The sequence below is a fragment of the Durio zibethinus genome, chromosome 12, assembly GCF_047325235.1.
Source record: "Durio zibethinus cultivar Kanyao isolate XHJ-2024 chromosome 12, ASM4732523v1, whole genome shotgun sequence".
Classification (NCBI taxonomy): Eukaryota; Viridiplantae; Streptophyta; class Magnoliopsida; order Malvales; family Malvaceae; genus Durio; species Durio zibethinus.
In genome coordinates, this window is record NC_143173.1 from 20566269 (window position 1) to 20581789 (window position 15521).

General features: G+C 26.0%; 1 protein-coding gene and 2 non-coding genes across 3 annotated transcripts; 1 reads left to right on the forward strand and 2 right to left on the reverse strand.

The window, feature by feature from the left end:
- Positions 1–1666: 1666 nt before the first annotated feature.
- Positions 1667–1740, reverse strand: TRNAN-GUU (transfer RNA asparagine (anticodon GUU)). Its single transcript has one exon. It is a non-coding gene; the product is annotated as a tRNA-Asn (tRNA).
- Positions 1741–5906: 4166 nt separating this feature from the next.
- On the reverse strand, positions 5907–5980 carry TRNAN-GUU (transfer RNA asparagine (anticodon GUU)). The gene has a single exon. It is a non-coding gene; the product is annotated as a tRNA-Asn (tRNA).
- A 4543-nt stretch (positions 5981–10523) lies between these two features.
- LOC111296469 (thioredoxin-like protein CITRX, chloroplastic) lies at positions 10524–13625 on the forward strand. Its single transcript, XM_022890787.2, has 4 exons — positions 10524–10979; positions 11511–11633; positions 13065–13145; positions 13342–13625. Exons 1-4 carry the CDS (start codon positions 10782–10784, stop codon positions 13471–13473), a joined length of 534 nt encoding a protein of 177 aa, XP_022746522.2. The 5' UTR covers positions 10524–10781; the 3' UTR covers positions 13474–13625.
- The last annotated feature ends 1896 nt before the right edge of the window (positions 13626–15521 follow it).

The following is a 15521-nucleotide window of genomic DNA, read 5'->3' on the forward strand; positions in this document are numbered from 1 at the left end:
AGCAGGATATAAAACTTTGTAAATAAAAAAAATTGAGAGTTATCATTAATTTTTTTTGTTAAATGTGATTGATCACCTAAAAATTTTATTTTTTTAATAAAATAAAAATTGAGTTTAAGATTTATCGAAAATATATTTTGGTTTTTAAAAATAAAATTAAGTTCAGAAATTCGATTATATATAGAGAAAAATAAACACCTACAACACTCATTTAAAAATAGTATAAATTAATTATACATTATCTTTTTGGTATCGGATAAAAATTGTTTCAACTTGAAATTTGATGATAATTCTCTTCACTTTTTTTTTTTTTGAAAAGGAATCAATTTTATTTGATAAAAAAAAAACTTTGTTTAGGAATATTATAAAAATATTTAGATTAAAAAACTATCTTAAAACTTTTTAATATCAAGATCAAATTTAAATATAACTTTTTCATCTAAGATCCATTACGATATTCATTTAAAATGAAAATAATATTTTTTGTAGATAATAATTATTGATGACTCTTTAACTTTTAGGTAGAGTATAAAAAATACTTTCTCTCAAATTTTTATTTTAATTTTATTTCAAAATTCATATTTTTTTTATAATATTTTTCATGAGAAATATTTTATGTAAAAGTATCGATGATGTTACAATTAACAAATAAAAAAGTCATTAAAAAATATTAGTTATAATCTCCATCTGCCAACAAAGTGAAATTCAACTAGAATCAAGATAACAAAGAATTTAAAAATTTTTAGGCTTTCTTAGGGAAAAAATTTGGCTAACTATTCACTCAAGATCATGTGGTTTACAAAATTCTTCATTTCGTGATCCAATATATTATTACCAATGTGGACTTTTTTTTTTTTCTATCCCTTGTTGAAGTTTGGACTTTGGAACTTTGGATTTTAGATTTCTTTAATGTTTGAACTTACGGATTTGTTTGTTACTTGTATTATTTAATTATGTGTTGTTTAATTTTTCTGAAATTTTTTTCTTGATTTTTCTTATTTTTCTCAATTTTCTAAAATTTTTTTTCTATTTCTAGAGTTTTCTATAAGTTTTAATTTTGAAAGAATACTAAATAATTTATTGAATCAATTAAATTAATTGAATCGATGACCGAAATTCTCATCGATTTAACAATCGATCCATGTTTTTATTTATTGATCAAAACTCCAAAATATAATAGTATATTTAGAAAATTGTTAATCCCTTTGTCTTAAAATATTTGTCATATATTAACTTTCATGGAATTTAAAAATTTAATGTTAAAAGTTGTTTTTATATGAAATTAAAGTTTCATGATTTTTAATATTGAAAAGTAAAAAAATCATAAATAAAAATTTTAAAATATAAAAAGTAAAAATTTTAATTGTTAAAAAAAAGATATAATTTTGAAACATTCCAAAAACAAATGAGCAAAGAAAATGGGAAAACATATAAAAGTTTTTATTTCATTAAATTATTAAATTTGTAAGGATTAGATATATTAGGAATGTTATCATCTTTGTATTAAAAAAAAGTTTCACCTAAAATTGGGTTATGCTATTAGTAAAAAACAAAAATGGATTGGGTCGATTTAGAAATTGGGTTGAATTAACGGGCCGAGCAACATTTTGAAATTGGGTTTGGTTAATTATTGTTATTGTGGGAAAAACAAGAAAAAATGTTAAAACGCTAGAAGGAGGGCTTGAACCTCCGACCTTGTGGTTAACAGCCACACGCTCTAACCAACTGAGCTATTCCAGCCATTTGTTTACCATAAATTAATCAATTTGATAAATCTGTGTGTATGTATGTTTTTTTTTTTCCTTAAGTTTTTAGCAAGAAGAAGATATTGGGTATACGATTATATATTATTGGATCAATTTTTTTTCGATGAAATTATAAATATAAATTATAATTATTATTAAGTTTTATATTTATATATAAAAATTTATTGGTTAACCAAATAAGTAAATTAATCAACAAATTAAAATATAACTAAACAAATTCATTATAAAATTAAATCAAACTTACATATAATGAGATTTTAACTTAAGATCTTTTTTTGAACACTAAAATAAGATTTCATTAGTTTAAAATTATATACTTACCTTTAGATGTATTAAAGAAAAATTTTCTATGAAAATTTAAAATAACAACTTTTATTCTCAAATAAATAACCATATAAATAAATAAACAACTAATAATAATTGTACCAAATGTTTTATGGGATTAAACCTTCTTTCACTAGGGTTTTAATTGGGAGGATTATAGGAGCAAAGACTAGCCCTTTTTGCTCCAGCTTTCCTTTCGTTGACGCAAAGATTTTTTTAATTGCGTATTGTCAGCTTAAAACTTGGTAATTTGTTGCTACGATTTTGTCTTTTGAAAAATGGTATTTAGATAAGGAAATATTAGCCCTTGCTTGTAAGCCAAGGTCTAATATTTTGCAATCAAAGTGATCAAGTACAGTTAATGTGGTAAAAAAATCACGGAAGGTGATCATCTAAACTTTTTGTATAAAGTCTGACCAAATTAATATGTGGGTTTAGTCTAATTATAATTGTAGTTTTTGTTTGTGTTTGTAATTTCATTAAAAATTAAATATGCATGGTATGATTTTTAATGTGTAACATTTTAATTTTTCGTTATAATATATAAACAAAAATTTAAAATCATACTTATAAAAAATTTTTATAAAACAAAATCATGGGTCTTCATTTAACATTCAATTAGCAATATATTTGCGATTTTGAAAAACTATACCAAAGACACTAATGATAAAGTTTGAAATTGAGTTTGAACGTTGCTCGAATTGGAAAGAATACAAGTGGAACAGACTACAGAAAATTTATTAAAGTTTTCCTATTTGAATATCAAATTGAGGAGTTAACTGGGAGAGAAACTGTCACTTGAAAATTTTTCTTCAGGCTCACTTGTCCACTTTTCTTCTTCGCTTCTCATTTTGCATCTAATTTCTTCTAAAATCACTTCTCTTTTTTTTCTTTTTTTAATTTCAACTAGAATGTATACCCCGTTTTGTGTGGGATTTTTTTTTTTTGCAAATTTTAAAAATTTTTTGTTTGAATTAAAAATAAAAAAATGAATAATTTATTCAAAAGTATTATAAATAATAATAGTAATAACGAAGTAAGGGTGTGTTTGATAAAATATATATGTGAAAAATGAAATAATCCCAAAAAAAAAAGAAAAATTAATGAAAATAGACAGCATCAATTAGCTTTAAAAAGCAATCTTTTTCAAGCAAAAAAACTTGAAAAAAAAAAATAGCTTTAGAGACAAAGAAGTAGTTTAAAGTTCTTTATTAGTAACCAAATATAACCCATCGAATCTTTCTTGAATATTCATAATTTGGAGACTGCTTGTCTATTAATAACAAAATTTTAGAAAATAAAATTAAAATCTAAATTCAGTTGTTATGTCAGTGAAATTCTTGTTATTATTATAATTGACTGCGAATCAAGAATCATTAATACCTATTGACTCTCTAGTCTGAACTAATACTATGATTCAGTTCATGAAATAACTTCACAAAGTTCTAGTCCAAAATCAAGATATTTGTAGTTAATATAAAGTAGTTACTTAATAATAATTTAACATTGTTAATTTTAGGAGAATTGCAAACAAAATTTAAAGATTAAAGCAAAAAATTGAATTGTGACTGACAAACCACAATCGAAAGATTTGCAATTTTCAATCAAGTGAAATTCTTTGGCTTTAAGATAGAATTATCATAACCAAGTATGCACATAATGAAAGATATAATCAAGAATACCTACACAGTAAAAATGTACCTTGAATTGTAAAAATAGAGCCGCACAACACCAGGATGATCCAGTTGATCGAGGACAATACCTTCCAACTTTACATAAGCTGTTTTATTTTCCTTGGTGATCAACTTTTTGTCCATGACCTTCAAAGCATACACCATTCTTGTATCCTTCTTCTTTGCCCTCACAACCTGATGACAGCATTAATATGAAATTCAGAACAATACCAATGTGAACAAGAACCTCACAAGAGAAATAGTGAGTGAAGATGAAGTGAATGCATACTAAGTAAATAATTCAATAAATATTACCATAAAAATTTAAAAAAGATTACTACAACCAAAAAATAATGATAACAATAAATAAGCGTCCATGTCTTTATATTAATCAATCGTCAAACAAATTTAAATTCAAGACCGTGAGAAAAAGACTCATCCATATTAAAGTGGAAATCAATGGGTAAACGACTCGGCTATTGTAAATAGGTGTCATACGCATACCCACAACTTTCTCTCAATAGAGGAAGCAAAGATACCATAACACCTCCAATATTGGCAAAACGAAACGGGAATCGGCAATGCTCAAGAGCCTTGACATCATCTTGGATCACTGACTGTAACAAAAAATGACAACGAAATGGATGTCTATCATTTTTAAAATATCCATTCTTTTCAATTTGACCTGTACCAAAGTAAATATATTTATCTACCATTTTCAAGCAATGTATTAAAGCACATGCTATTTTATTAAAAGCTTCAAAACTATTCATGCAAATTTCTTCAAATAATTAATTATACATGCAAATTGGTTAAATATTGTAAGTTTTTATTATTAAGTTTTAGAACTATTCATATTGAGACAAAATTTCTAATATGAAAACTTCTGTTCTGACTTTAATTTATTCAAATAATTATTAAATTAATCAATACCCTCAATTAAGGTTAAATTGTTTTAAATTTTAATATTGTAAGCAATAATATATTCTGTTTGGATAAGAATAATTTATTTTTATATGTTATTATTAAAATGCTGGCAGTAGTCAAAAATTGATTCTATAGAAAAACATCGCACAAATAGGGAAGGATTTAGAGGTGGGGGCAATTGTGCAGCTGCCTCCCCTTAAATCCACTCAAACCGAAAATTAGTGATGTTTTCTAATTTTTAGGGCTTTTATAACCCAAATTAAAGTGAACTCTTGAAACATCCCACTATATTAGCAATGTGGACTTTTTTTTTTCAATCCCATGTTGAAGTTTGGACTTTGGAACTTTGGATTTTAGATTTCTTTAATGTTTGAACTTTGAATTTTAGTTATATTTTTAGCCTTGTAGTTGTGATGGATTTGTTTGTTACTTGTATTATTTGATTACGTGTTGTTTAGTTTTTCTGAAAATTTTTTCTTGATTTTTTCTTATTTTTATCAATTTTTTAAAATTTTCTTTCTATTTTTAACATTTTCCATAAATTTTAATTTTGAAAGAATATTAAATAATTTAGTGAATCGATTAAATTGATTGAATCGGTGATCAAAATTCTCATCAATTTGACAATCCATCTGCATTTTTATTCATTGATCAAAACTCCAAAATATAATAGTATATTTAAAACATTGATAATCCCTTCATCTTAAAATATTTTTCATATATTGACTTTCATGAAATTTAAAATTTTAATTTTAAATGTTATTTTTTTTTATAAAATTAAAATTTCATGATTTTTAATATTGAAAAGTAAAAAAATCATAAATAATAATTTTAAAATATAAAAAGTAAGAATTTTAAATGTAAAAAAAAAAAAAAGACATAATTTTGAAACATTTAAAAAAAATTAACAAAGAAAATGGGAGAACATATAAAAACTTTTATTTCATTAAATTATTAAATTTGTAAGGATTAGATATATTAGGAATGTTATCATCTTTGTATTAAAAAAAAAAAAGGTTTCATGCAAAATTGGGTTATGCTATTAGTAAAAAACAAAAATGGTTTGGGTCAATTTAGAAATTGGGTTGGTTTAACGGGCGGAGCAATATTTTGAAATTGGGTTTGGTTAATTATTGTTATTGGGGTACAATCCAAGAAAAAAAGCTGAAACGCTAGAAGGAGGGCTTGAAATAAAAACCAAGAAAAAAAATCGGAACGCTAGAAGGAGGGCTTGAACCTCCGACCTTGTGGTTAACAGCCACACGCTCTAACCAACTGAGCTATTCCAGCTACTTGTCTAAGAATCATAAATTAATTTAATTAAACAGTATTTTATACGTGGAAGAGTGAAGACTCTGCAACTGTAATAAAAGGCGTATGCCTTGAAATCTTAAATTTGATAAATCTCATAGCTTCCGTGTGTGTGTGTGTGTTTTTTTTTCTCTAAGATTTTAGGAAGAAGAAGATATTGGGTGTACGATTATATATTATTGGATTTTTTTTTAATGAAATTATAAGTATAAATTACAATTATTATTAAGTATTATATTTATATATAAAAAATTATTGGTTAACCAAACAAGCAAATTAATCAACAAATTAAAATATAACTAAATAAATTTAATATAAAGTTCAATCAAATTTACATATAATAAGATTTGAACTTAAAACTTTATGGTTTTAAGATCTTTTTTTTAACACAAAGATAAGATTTCATTAGTTTAACATTAAATACTTAACTATAGATATATTAAAGAAAAAATTTCAAATGAAAATTTAAAATAACAACTTTTATTCTCGAATAAATAACCATATAAATGATTAAGCAACTAATAATATTTGTAACAAATGTTTTATGGGATTAAACCCTTCTTTCACTGGGATTTTAATTGGGAAGATATTATAGGAGCAAAGTCTAACTTTTTTTTTGTCTTCAGTTGCTTGTCTTAATGGTCAAATCAATCTTAAGAAGACATCAAAGCTACTGTCGAACCTCAATCTTCCCCCCTCCCCCTTTATGTAAAGCTCAACCTATCCTTGAATGACCAAAAAAAAAGTCTAACCCTTTCTCTTCTAGCTTTGCTTTTGTTGATGCAAGCATTTTTTTTAATGGCGTATTGTTAGCTTAAAACTTGTGGCGATTTTATCTTTTGAAAAAAGGTATTTTAATAAGGAAATATTAGTCCTTACTTGTAAGCCAAGGTCTGATATTTTGCAATCAAAGTGATCAAGTACAGTTAATGTGGTAAAAAATCATGCAAGATGATCGATCATCTAAACTTTTGGTATAAAGTCTGACCAAATTAAAATGTGGGTTTAGTCTAATTATAATTGTAGTTTTTGCTTGTATTTGTAATTTCATTAAAAATTAAATATGCAAGTTATGATCTTTAACGTGTAACACTTCAATTTTTCATCAAATTATTATGAAGAATCATTATAATATATAAATTTAAAATCATACTTATAAAACATTTTTGATAAAACAAAATCATAATTTTTTCAACCAATTTTCACCTAACATTCAATTAGCAATATTTTGTGATTTTGAAAAACTATACCAAAGACACTAACGATAAAGTTTGAAACTGAATTTAACTGTTGCAAGAATTGGAAAGAATTACAAGTGAAACAGACTACAGAGAATTTATTAAAGTTTTCCTATTTAAATATCAAATTGCGGAGTTAACTGCGAGAGAAATTGTTACTTGAAAATTTTCTTCAGGACAACTTTTTCACTTCTCATTTTACATCTAATTTCTTTTGAAATCACTTCTTTTTTTTTATTATTTCTATTCGATTATTTCCTTTATTTTTTGTTTCTCTCTTATCAATCAAAAGAGACGGATAAGTTTCAATATTCAAAAACCCAAGTAGATATTAGAAGTTGTAAGCCAAATCGTCTAAATTCCCAACTCCCACTGCATGGATCACATCTGAATGGCCGCATGATATTTGGCAAATGACATGCCATTCACTTGACAGCATATAGCGTGGCATGTCGAATGACGTAATAAGATCACATGCCCTTTGACAAGTGCAGAGACAAATCTAGGAGGGGCAAGCGTGGGTCATGATTTCCAAAAAATAAATTTTTATAACCTTAAAATTACTATTTTGGTATTGTTATTTTCTTTCTTGAACCTCTTTCAATTTAATTTACTATTTCCTTAGTACTTGGTCCTCTCAATATCATAGTATTCACTTTGTCTCTAAACATGTCACATAACATTATTATATCAATCATTAAAAATTGACAGAACATAGATAATTAAATTAAAAAATAATAATAATTAAGAGATTGTTTTAAAAATACTATCATAATTAAGTGATTAATAATGTATTTTATCTTAAATTTTATTTTAAAATCTTGAAATTAAAATCTTAAATAAAAAATCTCGTTTTTAACAGAGAAAAGCTGTATCGGAGCAAGTAAACCAAATTTTGTATGGCATACTCGAATAGCAATGAATCCACCAAAGGTTTTTGCAAAAGAGGCAAAGCGTAAAAGGAAAACCGACGGAGAGCTAAAAAGGGATGTTGAAGGTCAAATTTCCCTGGTGACTAAAGGCTAAAGCGCTTTGGGTAGCGAACGGTAGAGAAAATGGTAGTAGAAATTTGGGTGATGGGATGGGATACCAGGAGAGAGTGGGTGACAGACCCATGAAGCTGACCCACCACCACCACTACACCACCCTTCCTCTCTCACTCTATAGGCCACTGGATTTCTTGATTGGCTACATATCAACGCTAACAGCCAAAACAACCAAACCACAGCAATAAAACCAACTTACGAATAAGATAACACCATCCCCTCCCCAATAAATATGGTCATAATTCGGTTTATTATAAATATATATATAAAATAAAAAAATTAATGGATTATAATTTATATGAACATGTTAAATAAGAAATTTATTTTTTAATTTTTTATTACTCATTTTTTTTGTTAAAATTTTAAACTATATTATTATTTAGTTTCTAGAATTTTATTAGTATGATTCTCTTTCAAATAATAATAATAATAATAATAATAAATTTTCAAAAATAAAATTTTAAGAAAATTCGAATAACGATTTTTTAAAATCTCTAAATAAAAATATTTTTATAAAAAATATTACTAAAATAATAAAATATTTTAAAAAATATTCAATATAAAAGATTTCTCGTTCATTTATTTTCTTAAAATTATATTTACAATAAAATAATGTTTTATAAAAAAGGGAGAAATAATAAAAAGGAAGAATGACTCTTCTTAATAATGAAATTAATATAATGATACATAAATATTATAATTAACTATTTTTATCTTTCAAAAAAATAAAATAGTAATAATAATAATTAAAAAATAGAATAAAAATAAAAACAAAAAAAATAAAAAAAAAATTTCGAGAATGAGATTCTAAGAAAGTTTAAGCAAAAATGTTTAAGAAATTTTTAGATGAAAAAATTTATCTAAAAATACCGTCAAAGTATTATGATATCTAGAAAATTTTTTAATAAAAAGACTTTCTTTACTTTGTTCCCTTAAAAATTTTCAATAACAATGAATGAAATAATTAAGTGATTAAGATAAAATTAAAATGAATAATGAAAAAATATAACATAAGAAAAATTAGTAATATGTCTTTTTTAAAATAATAATAATAAAAAAATGTATAATGAAAAAAATAAATAAATAAATTTTATATGCATATTGCACTTATTATTTGCATTACATAATCTTAAAAGTAATACGGTTTTGATAGTGAAATTTTTAAAAAGTTCGAATAATGATTTTTAAAAATCTTTAGATAAAATTTTTTTAAAAAAAATATTGTCAAAATTTTAAAATATTTAGAATAATTTTCTATACGAAAAACTCTTATTCACTTTTCACTTCTAAAAACAAAACTTTTATGCAATATAATAGCATTACAAGTTAATCCATGTGCATCATATTAAAAGAGTAAACAAAATCTCTAAATATGAGATTTTAAAAAAGTTTAAGTAGCGATTCTTTAATAATCTCTAAGTAAAAAAATTTGTTTCAAATGACACTAATATACTAAAGCATTTAGAATAACTTTAATAAAAATTTCTCGTTTTTTAAATAATTGGAATAAGAAATCAATTTTAAAAAAATTTTAGTTTGATTAAATTATAGACATTATATTTTATTATATGCATGGTAAACATGAATATTAAAGATAAATATGAACTATCGATAATAAAATTTTTGAAAAATCTGAATAATAATTCTTAAGAAATCCTTAAGTGATAAAACTTCCCTTAATATTAACAAAGTATTATAATATTTTTAAGAATTTTTCTATAGGTAAGTTTCTTATTTATTTTTTAAACAAACAACTAAAAATAAAAATATGTTTTACAAAAATTAACTCTAAATACCAAAATTAATATCTTTTTATTAGAATTAAAGAATAACACATAATTAATTGGTATCATTTTTTAACGAACATTGTGAGGGTGATAATCATTCCTTCCACGTAATTAACTCTTGAATTCAAATTATTTTCATAAACCCAAAAAGTTATATTTTTAATAAATTTTAATTAATTTTGAGATTTTATTAAAAATATATGTTTTAATAGGTAATCAATCATATCTAATCAAAAAATATTAATGACAACTCTTTTTTATTAAATTCGTTTAACGGTCTTAAAATCATTATGACAATGACTATCATGTTAGTATGAAAACTTTGTTTTTTTATTTACTTTATATAAATCTATGAATATCTCTCTTTTTTATGTAAAAAATGTTTCTCTAATTAAAATTATTAACCATTAAAAACAATTTCAAATAAAGTAATGATTCAAATTTCCTATCCAGACACTCAAACAAAAAAAAAATTCTTCATATAAAAAGTTTATGTAGTTTTTCTAATTAAAATTAAATTCAAATCATTTTATCTACTAATATAAAAAAAAAAAAAAATTTCCCATCCAAACCCAAGCACAACGAAATCCTAGTTACCAACAAACGGATAGTATATCCAAGCACCCAAACACATCCGCTTCAAATAGCCACAAATTTCTCTACTACACCCCCCAGAGCAAAACCTTAAACCTCTCTGCTCTTCTCAAAAATGGCTATCCTCCAAACCCACACACTTTCTCACCCAGTTCCTTCATTTCCACCCATCTTTTCTTCATCGAAAATCCATTTTCAAAACTCACTATTCTTTTTTACCACAAAGATCAGACCTTTCTCACTTTCAACACAACCAAGGAAGCTGCTTTGCAAACCCCCACTTGGCAAATATGTCAGAGAAGATTATCTTGTGGTAAATTTTTTTCTTTTTGCTTCCTGGGTTTGTTTTGTTTTTCCATTCTCCCTCTTGGGTTGCTGTCAAAATTGGAAAAATGAAGATAAAATGAAGTGTTTTTGTGAATTTTTAATCTTTTTAAATTATTCATTATTGGAAAGATTAAGGAAGTGAAATTGAAGATTGCTGAGTTGGAATTCTAGATACTTTTAGCTTTATTCTATTTTCTCTTGTGTTTTTGTCTCCCATTAGTTTTCTTCCAAGACAAACAGGAGAAAAATACATTTTTTAAATTAAAATTTGTCACTATTTTGGCTTTGTGGTTTATTTTGTTTACCCAATTGCTCTTATTGGGTTGCTGAAATTTTGAGAAAAGAAAGGAGTTTGAAGAGTTTTAATGGGGTAGGGGAATAGAAGAGCTGTTTTGCTTGGAATTGAGGATGTAAATTATTAATGGGGGAGGGCATGCTTTTTATTTTGTTCATATGGCAATTTTTTTTTCTTGGACTTTTGAATTTGATAAGTTGATTTGTCATTTTGGATGGGCAGAAAAAGATGTCAGCTCAGGAAGTTCAGGAGCTAGTAAGGGGGGAGAGAAGTGTACCTATAATTATTGATTTCTATGCAACATGGTGTGGACCCTGTATTTTGATGGCTCAGGAACTTGAAATGGTAAGCTTTATTTAGTCAGTTTCCCTTATGATGTTGTATTTGATAGCTTTGGATTGTTATGAAAATGAGTTTTGTCCCTAGTTGGTTGAGGTGAGAATCTTTGGAGTTTCGCTAACAGCCACATGGTCTGTTGGTAGAATGCAAGTAAAAAAAATGAATCTTTCGAGTTTCAATTTATTTTGCAGCATATAACCATTTATTTTGCAGCATATAACCATGCAGAAAGCAAAAAAAAGAAAGCTTGAGTTTAAATTTTGCATTAAAATATCCCAAAATAACCTAACTGCCACGCTGCATTATTAAAAGAAAGATCATATTAGGATCTGGCTTTGAATGTAGGGTCAAAAAGAGTGAAATCCTACTTCATCAACCTAGTAGAAGATGAAACCATGATTTCAAGATTTCCGCCTAGATTGTATCAGCCAAGATCTGGTCTGACTGTAGGACTTGCAGAAATAGATAAAATTCGTAGTACAAATTGTCAGCAAGGAATATTTGAGATTGCATTGTAGTTTTCCTTTTGATAGATCTTAGGAGGGCTTAAGAGGACTAAAATAAGCCAGTGGCACTAGACTATTGCTAACCTAAAAAGGAAAATGATGGACAGTGTGAAGCAACTCCATAACCAAAGAGGTTTAGATATACAGGTGCACTTTATGCTATTGAAGTAGTTCCGTAAATTAAGATGAGTGCATTTGGAACTTCTGTTTCTCTTCCAGAGTTCGTGGAACATATGGGACACCCATTTCCCTCCTGGATGGTAGCTTCTATAGTAGAATTAAAGGAGAAGAGACCTTCTGACATTTTCTTTTGGTACAACAAACCTTCTGATATTTTGTACTACAGAATTTTTCACTAAACAAATGATGTTATCATGATTTTTCCACTTACATTGTCTGAATTTATCATCTTTAACATAGTATCAACTTAATTTTTGGGGAAAGTAGGTCCTAGAAATGGCATTGAAAAATACTGCAGTTTTGCATTTAATGCACAAGTAAGAAAATTGCTGAAAATTCTCAATCTCATCACAGTGATGAAGATAGCTTCTATATAGTAAATTTTAAGATGCCTCTTTCTACAAAGTGGCAACAACACGGCACCTAGCTATGTTATGTCCTAGAACAAAGTCACTTAAATCACCATGCAGAACTTAAGTAACACATTCATCCATCTCTTCTCAAATTAAATTCAGACATTTGGTTGCATTAAACCAGGCTTTACTTTTTATATTTGATTGCATAGTTTTAAATTGTTTTGGAGTCAACTAGATTTTGTTTTGCAATAATTCACTGAAATTTATTCTCATTAAATAATGTTGAAAAAAATTAGTAGTTGGTTAGATGAACAGGTAGGACCAGCTTGATTTGTTTGATCCAGTTTGGAGATTAACTTAAGTATTATAATCTCAATCTATTTTTTTAATCACAGCTAGCAGTGGAGTATGAGAAAAATGCAATTATTGTCAAAGTTGATACTGATGATGAGTATGAATTTGCACATGATATGCAGGTAATTTGCAAGTGATTTTATTTCTTAGGTTCTGATTTTACTCCCTTTAACTGTTTGTTTATATCTTATAAGTGGATACTCCCAGAAAAAAAAATCCTGGATCCATCACTGCTAAATGGCATCAATCAGTCGCCTAATCAAAGTAGCTGCTTTTCATTTTAGATCAAATTGATTAGAAATCACTCTGTTGTACCAGGTTAGAGGGTTGCCTACTTTATTTTTCATCAGCCCTGATCCTAACAAAGGGGCAATCCGCACTGAAGGCCTCATTCCAATACAAATGATGCGGGATATCCTAGATAATCAGATATTAGAAGGACAAGACTGATTATTTGCTGCTAAAAGTAATTAAGTTACTGAGTTTTGCTTCAAAGTGTTAATACATATTTTCTTGGTGCCTATTTGATGCAAAATGTAGTTCAAGAAGTTGTATAATTTTCTAACCAACTTTGAATGCAGTTAAACAATTTTTTTGGTGTATAGACGGCATGGCAAGGACCTTTCTTTTTCAAAGGTTTCTAAGCTAGTATAAAAGGAAATGCATTGAAAAATTCATGTGACAACTGTCAATGAAACTAACAACAAATTTCAAATTGTTGGTCAAAATTTTTATTGAACCGATATGAAAAATACTTGCTAAATTGATGAAAACTGAAGTTGCTATCTGTTAGGTTCAATAAACCAAATCCACAAAGTCCACAAGGGGAAGATGATTCAACTGTCACTTGTCTCGTATGTTACACTCAGATGACATTTGGTAGGTTAAAGGTGAAGCCTTCCCCCAACTCTTCTGTCGCTCCTAAGGCACTTGTCTACCCTCGATTGTCATCGGCATCAAATGATTCTCAGTGCTTGCACATATTTCAACTACCATTGGCACCAAATAACTTTAAGAGCATGCATATGCTTCTACTACCATCGTGTTAGCCTTTGATCTCAATACTTGTCTCGACCACTGTTGGTACTTGATGGCTTTTGGTGCGAGTAGTTCTCTCGAACACCGTCAACACATACTGATCCGTACAATATGTGCAATATCCTGGATTTGGGACACGCATCACACATATCACAATCAGATAATAAGTGGGTTCAAGCATTTTTTCATATTTCTATTATGATAATATCATTTTTATAACTTATAAATTCATATAACGTTCTCTCACTTAAGAATAAGAGTTTAATCAGCTTAATTTTCTCATAAGTGCATAAAGACAATCTAATCTAGAAATTGAGTTCCAAGCACGTGGATTTAACCTAAAATTCTTTCAAAAGTTTCTTATTTCTTAAGAATTAAGAAGGAATTGACTGAATAAAAAAAAGTGACAAAAATTGAAGGTCAAAGTACAAATGTTGAAAAAGCTAATGGTCCTCGCAACCGATTTTCCATTATTAAGTTTCTTAGAAATTAAGAGTTATAATTTTTTTTTCATTTAAAAAAATATAATTTTTGCTGTTTTAATTCATTTAAATTATATAAAAAAAATTTTGTATTAGGATTCAATTGAAAAATTTTAATTTATAATAGAGTTTATTTTAATATACTGTTAATATATAGATTTTATACATTATTAATGAATTATATGATATTATTTTATTAATGAATAAATATTAATATTTAAAATAAATATAAAAAATTAATATTTTTAAAAAATTTACTAATTAATGAAATAATATTATCTGATTTATCTCATTAATAAAGTGATATTATTCAATTTAATGATGATGTCTAAGATTTATATATTGATAATATATTAAATATAAATCCTATAAGTTACGTTTAGCAAATAGGATTAGCTGAAGATAGGATATTAATCATCCTATCAAATGTGTGTTAGACATTTCAATAAAATAATTGAATTATTAAAAGGATTAAATATTATATGCTAATAGATTAACTCTATCTTTTAAAAAAGTAAAAGATTATTTTTAATCTATGATATTAAATTTATATGTTTTATTATACCCTTAAAAATTATATCAATAATTTAAATTATATCAACTGTAAAAAAGAATAATTTTGATTAATGAATAAATTATCTTATTTTAATCATTATATACATTAAATATAAGATAAAATAATATTATTTAATTTAATTTTGTTGATAATATTATTTTATTTTATCTTATTATAAACTTATATATCGAATATGATCTTATAATATTATATTTACAATCCAATAAGAGTTAATGCATTTTTAACTATTTATTTTAATAATATAAATATTTTACGACAAAGTTAGAACAAAAAAATTTGAATCTTCGATCTCAACTCTCGATAATTTATCAAATCGAAACATCATTATCAATGATGACAGTTTAATTATATCTTAGGACCAACCCCTTGGAAGTAAAATCCAATTGAAAGTCTTAGTCCAT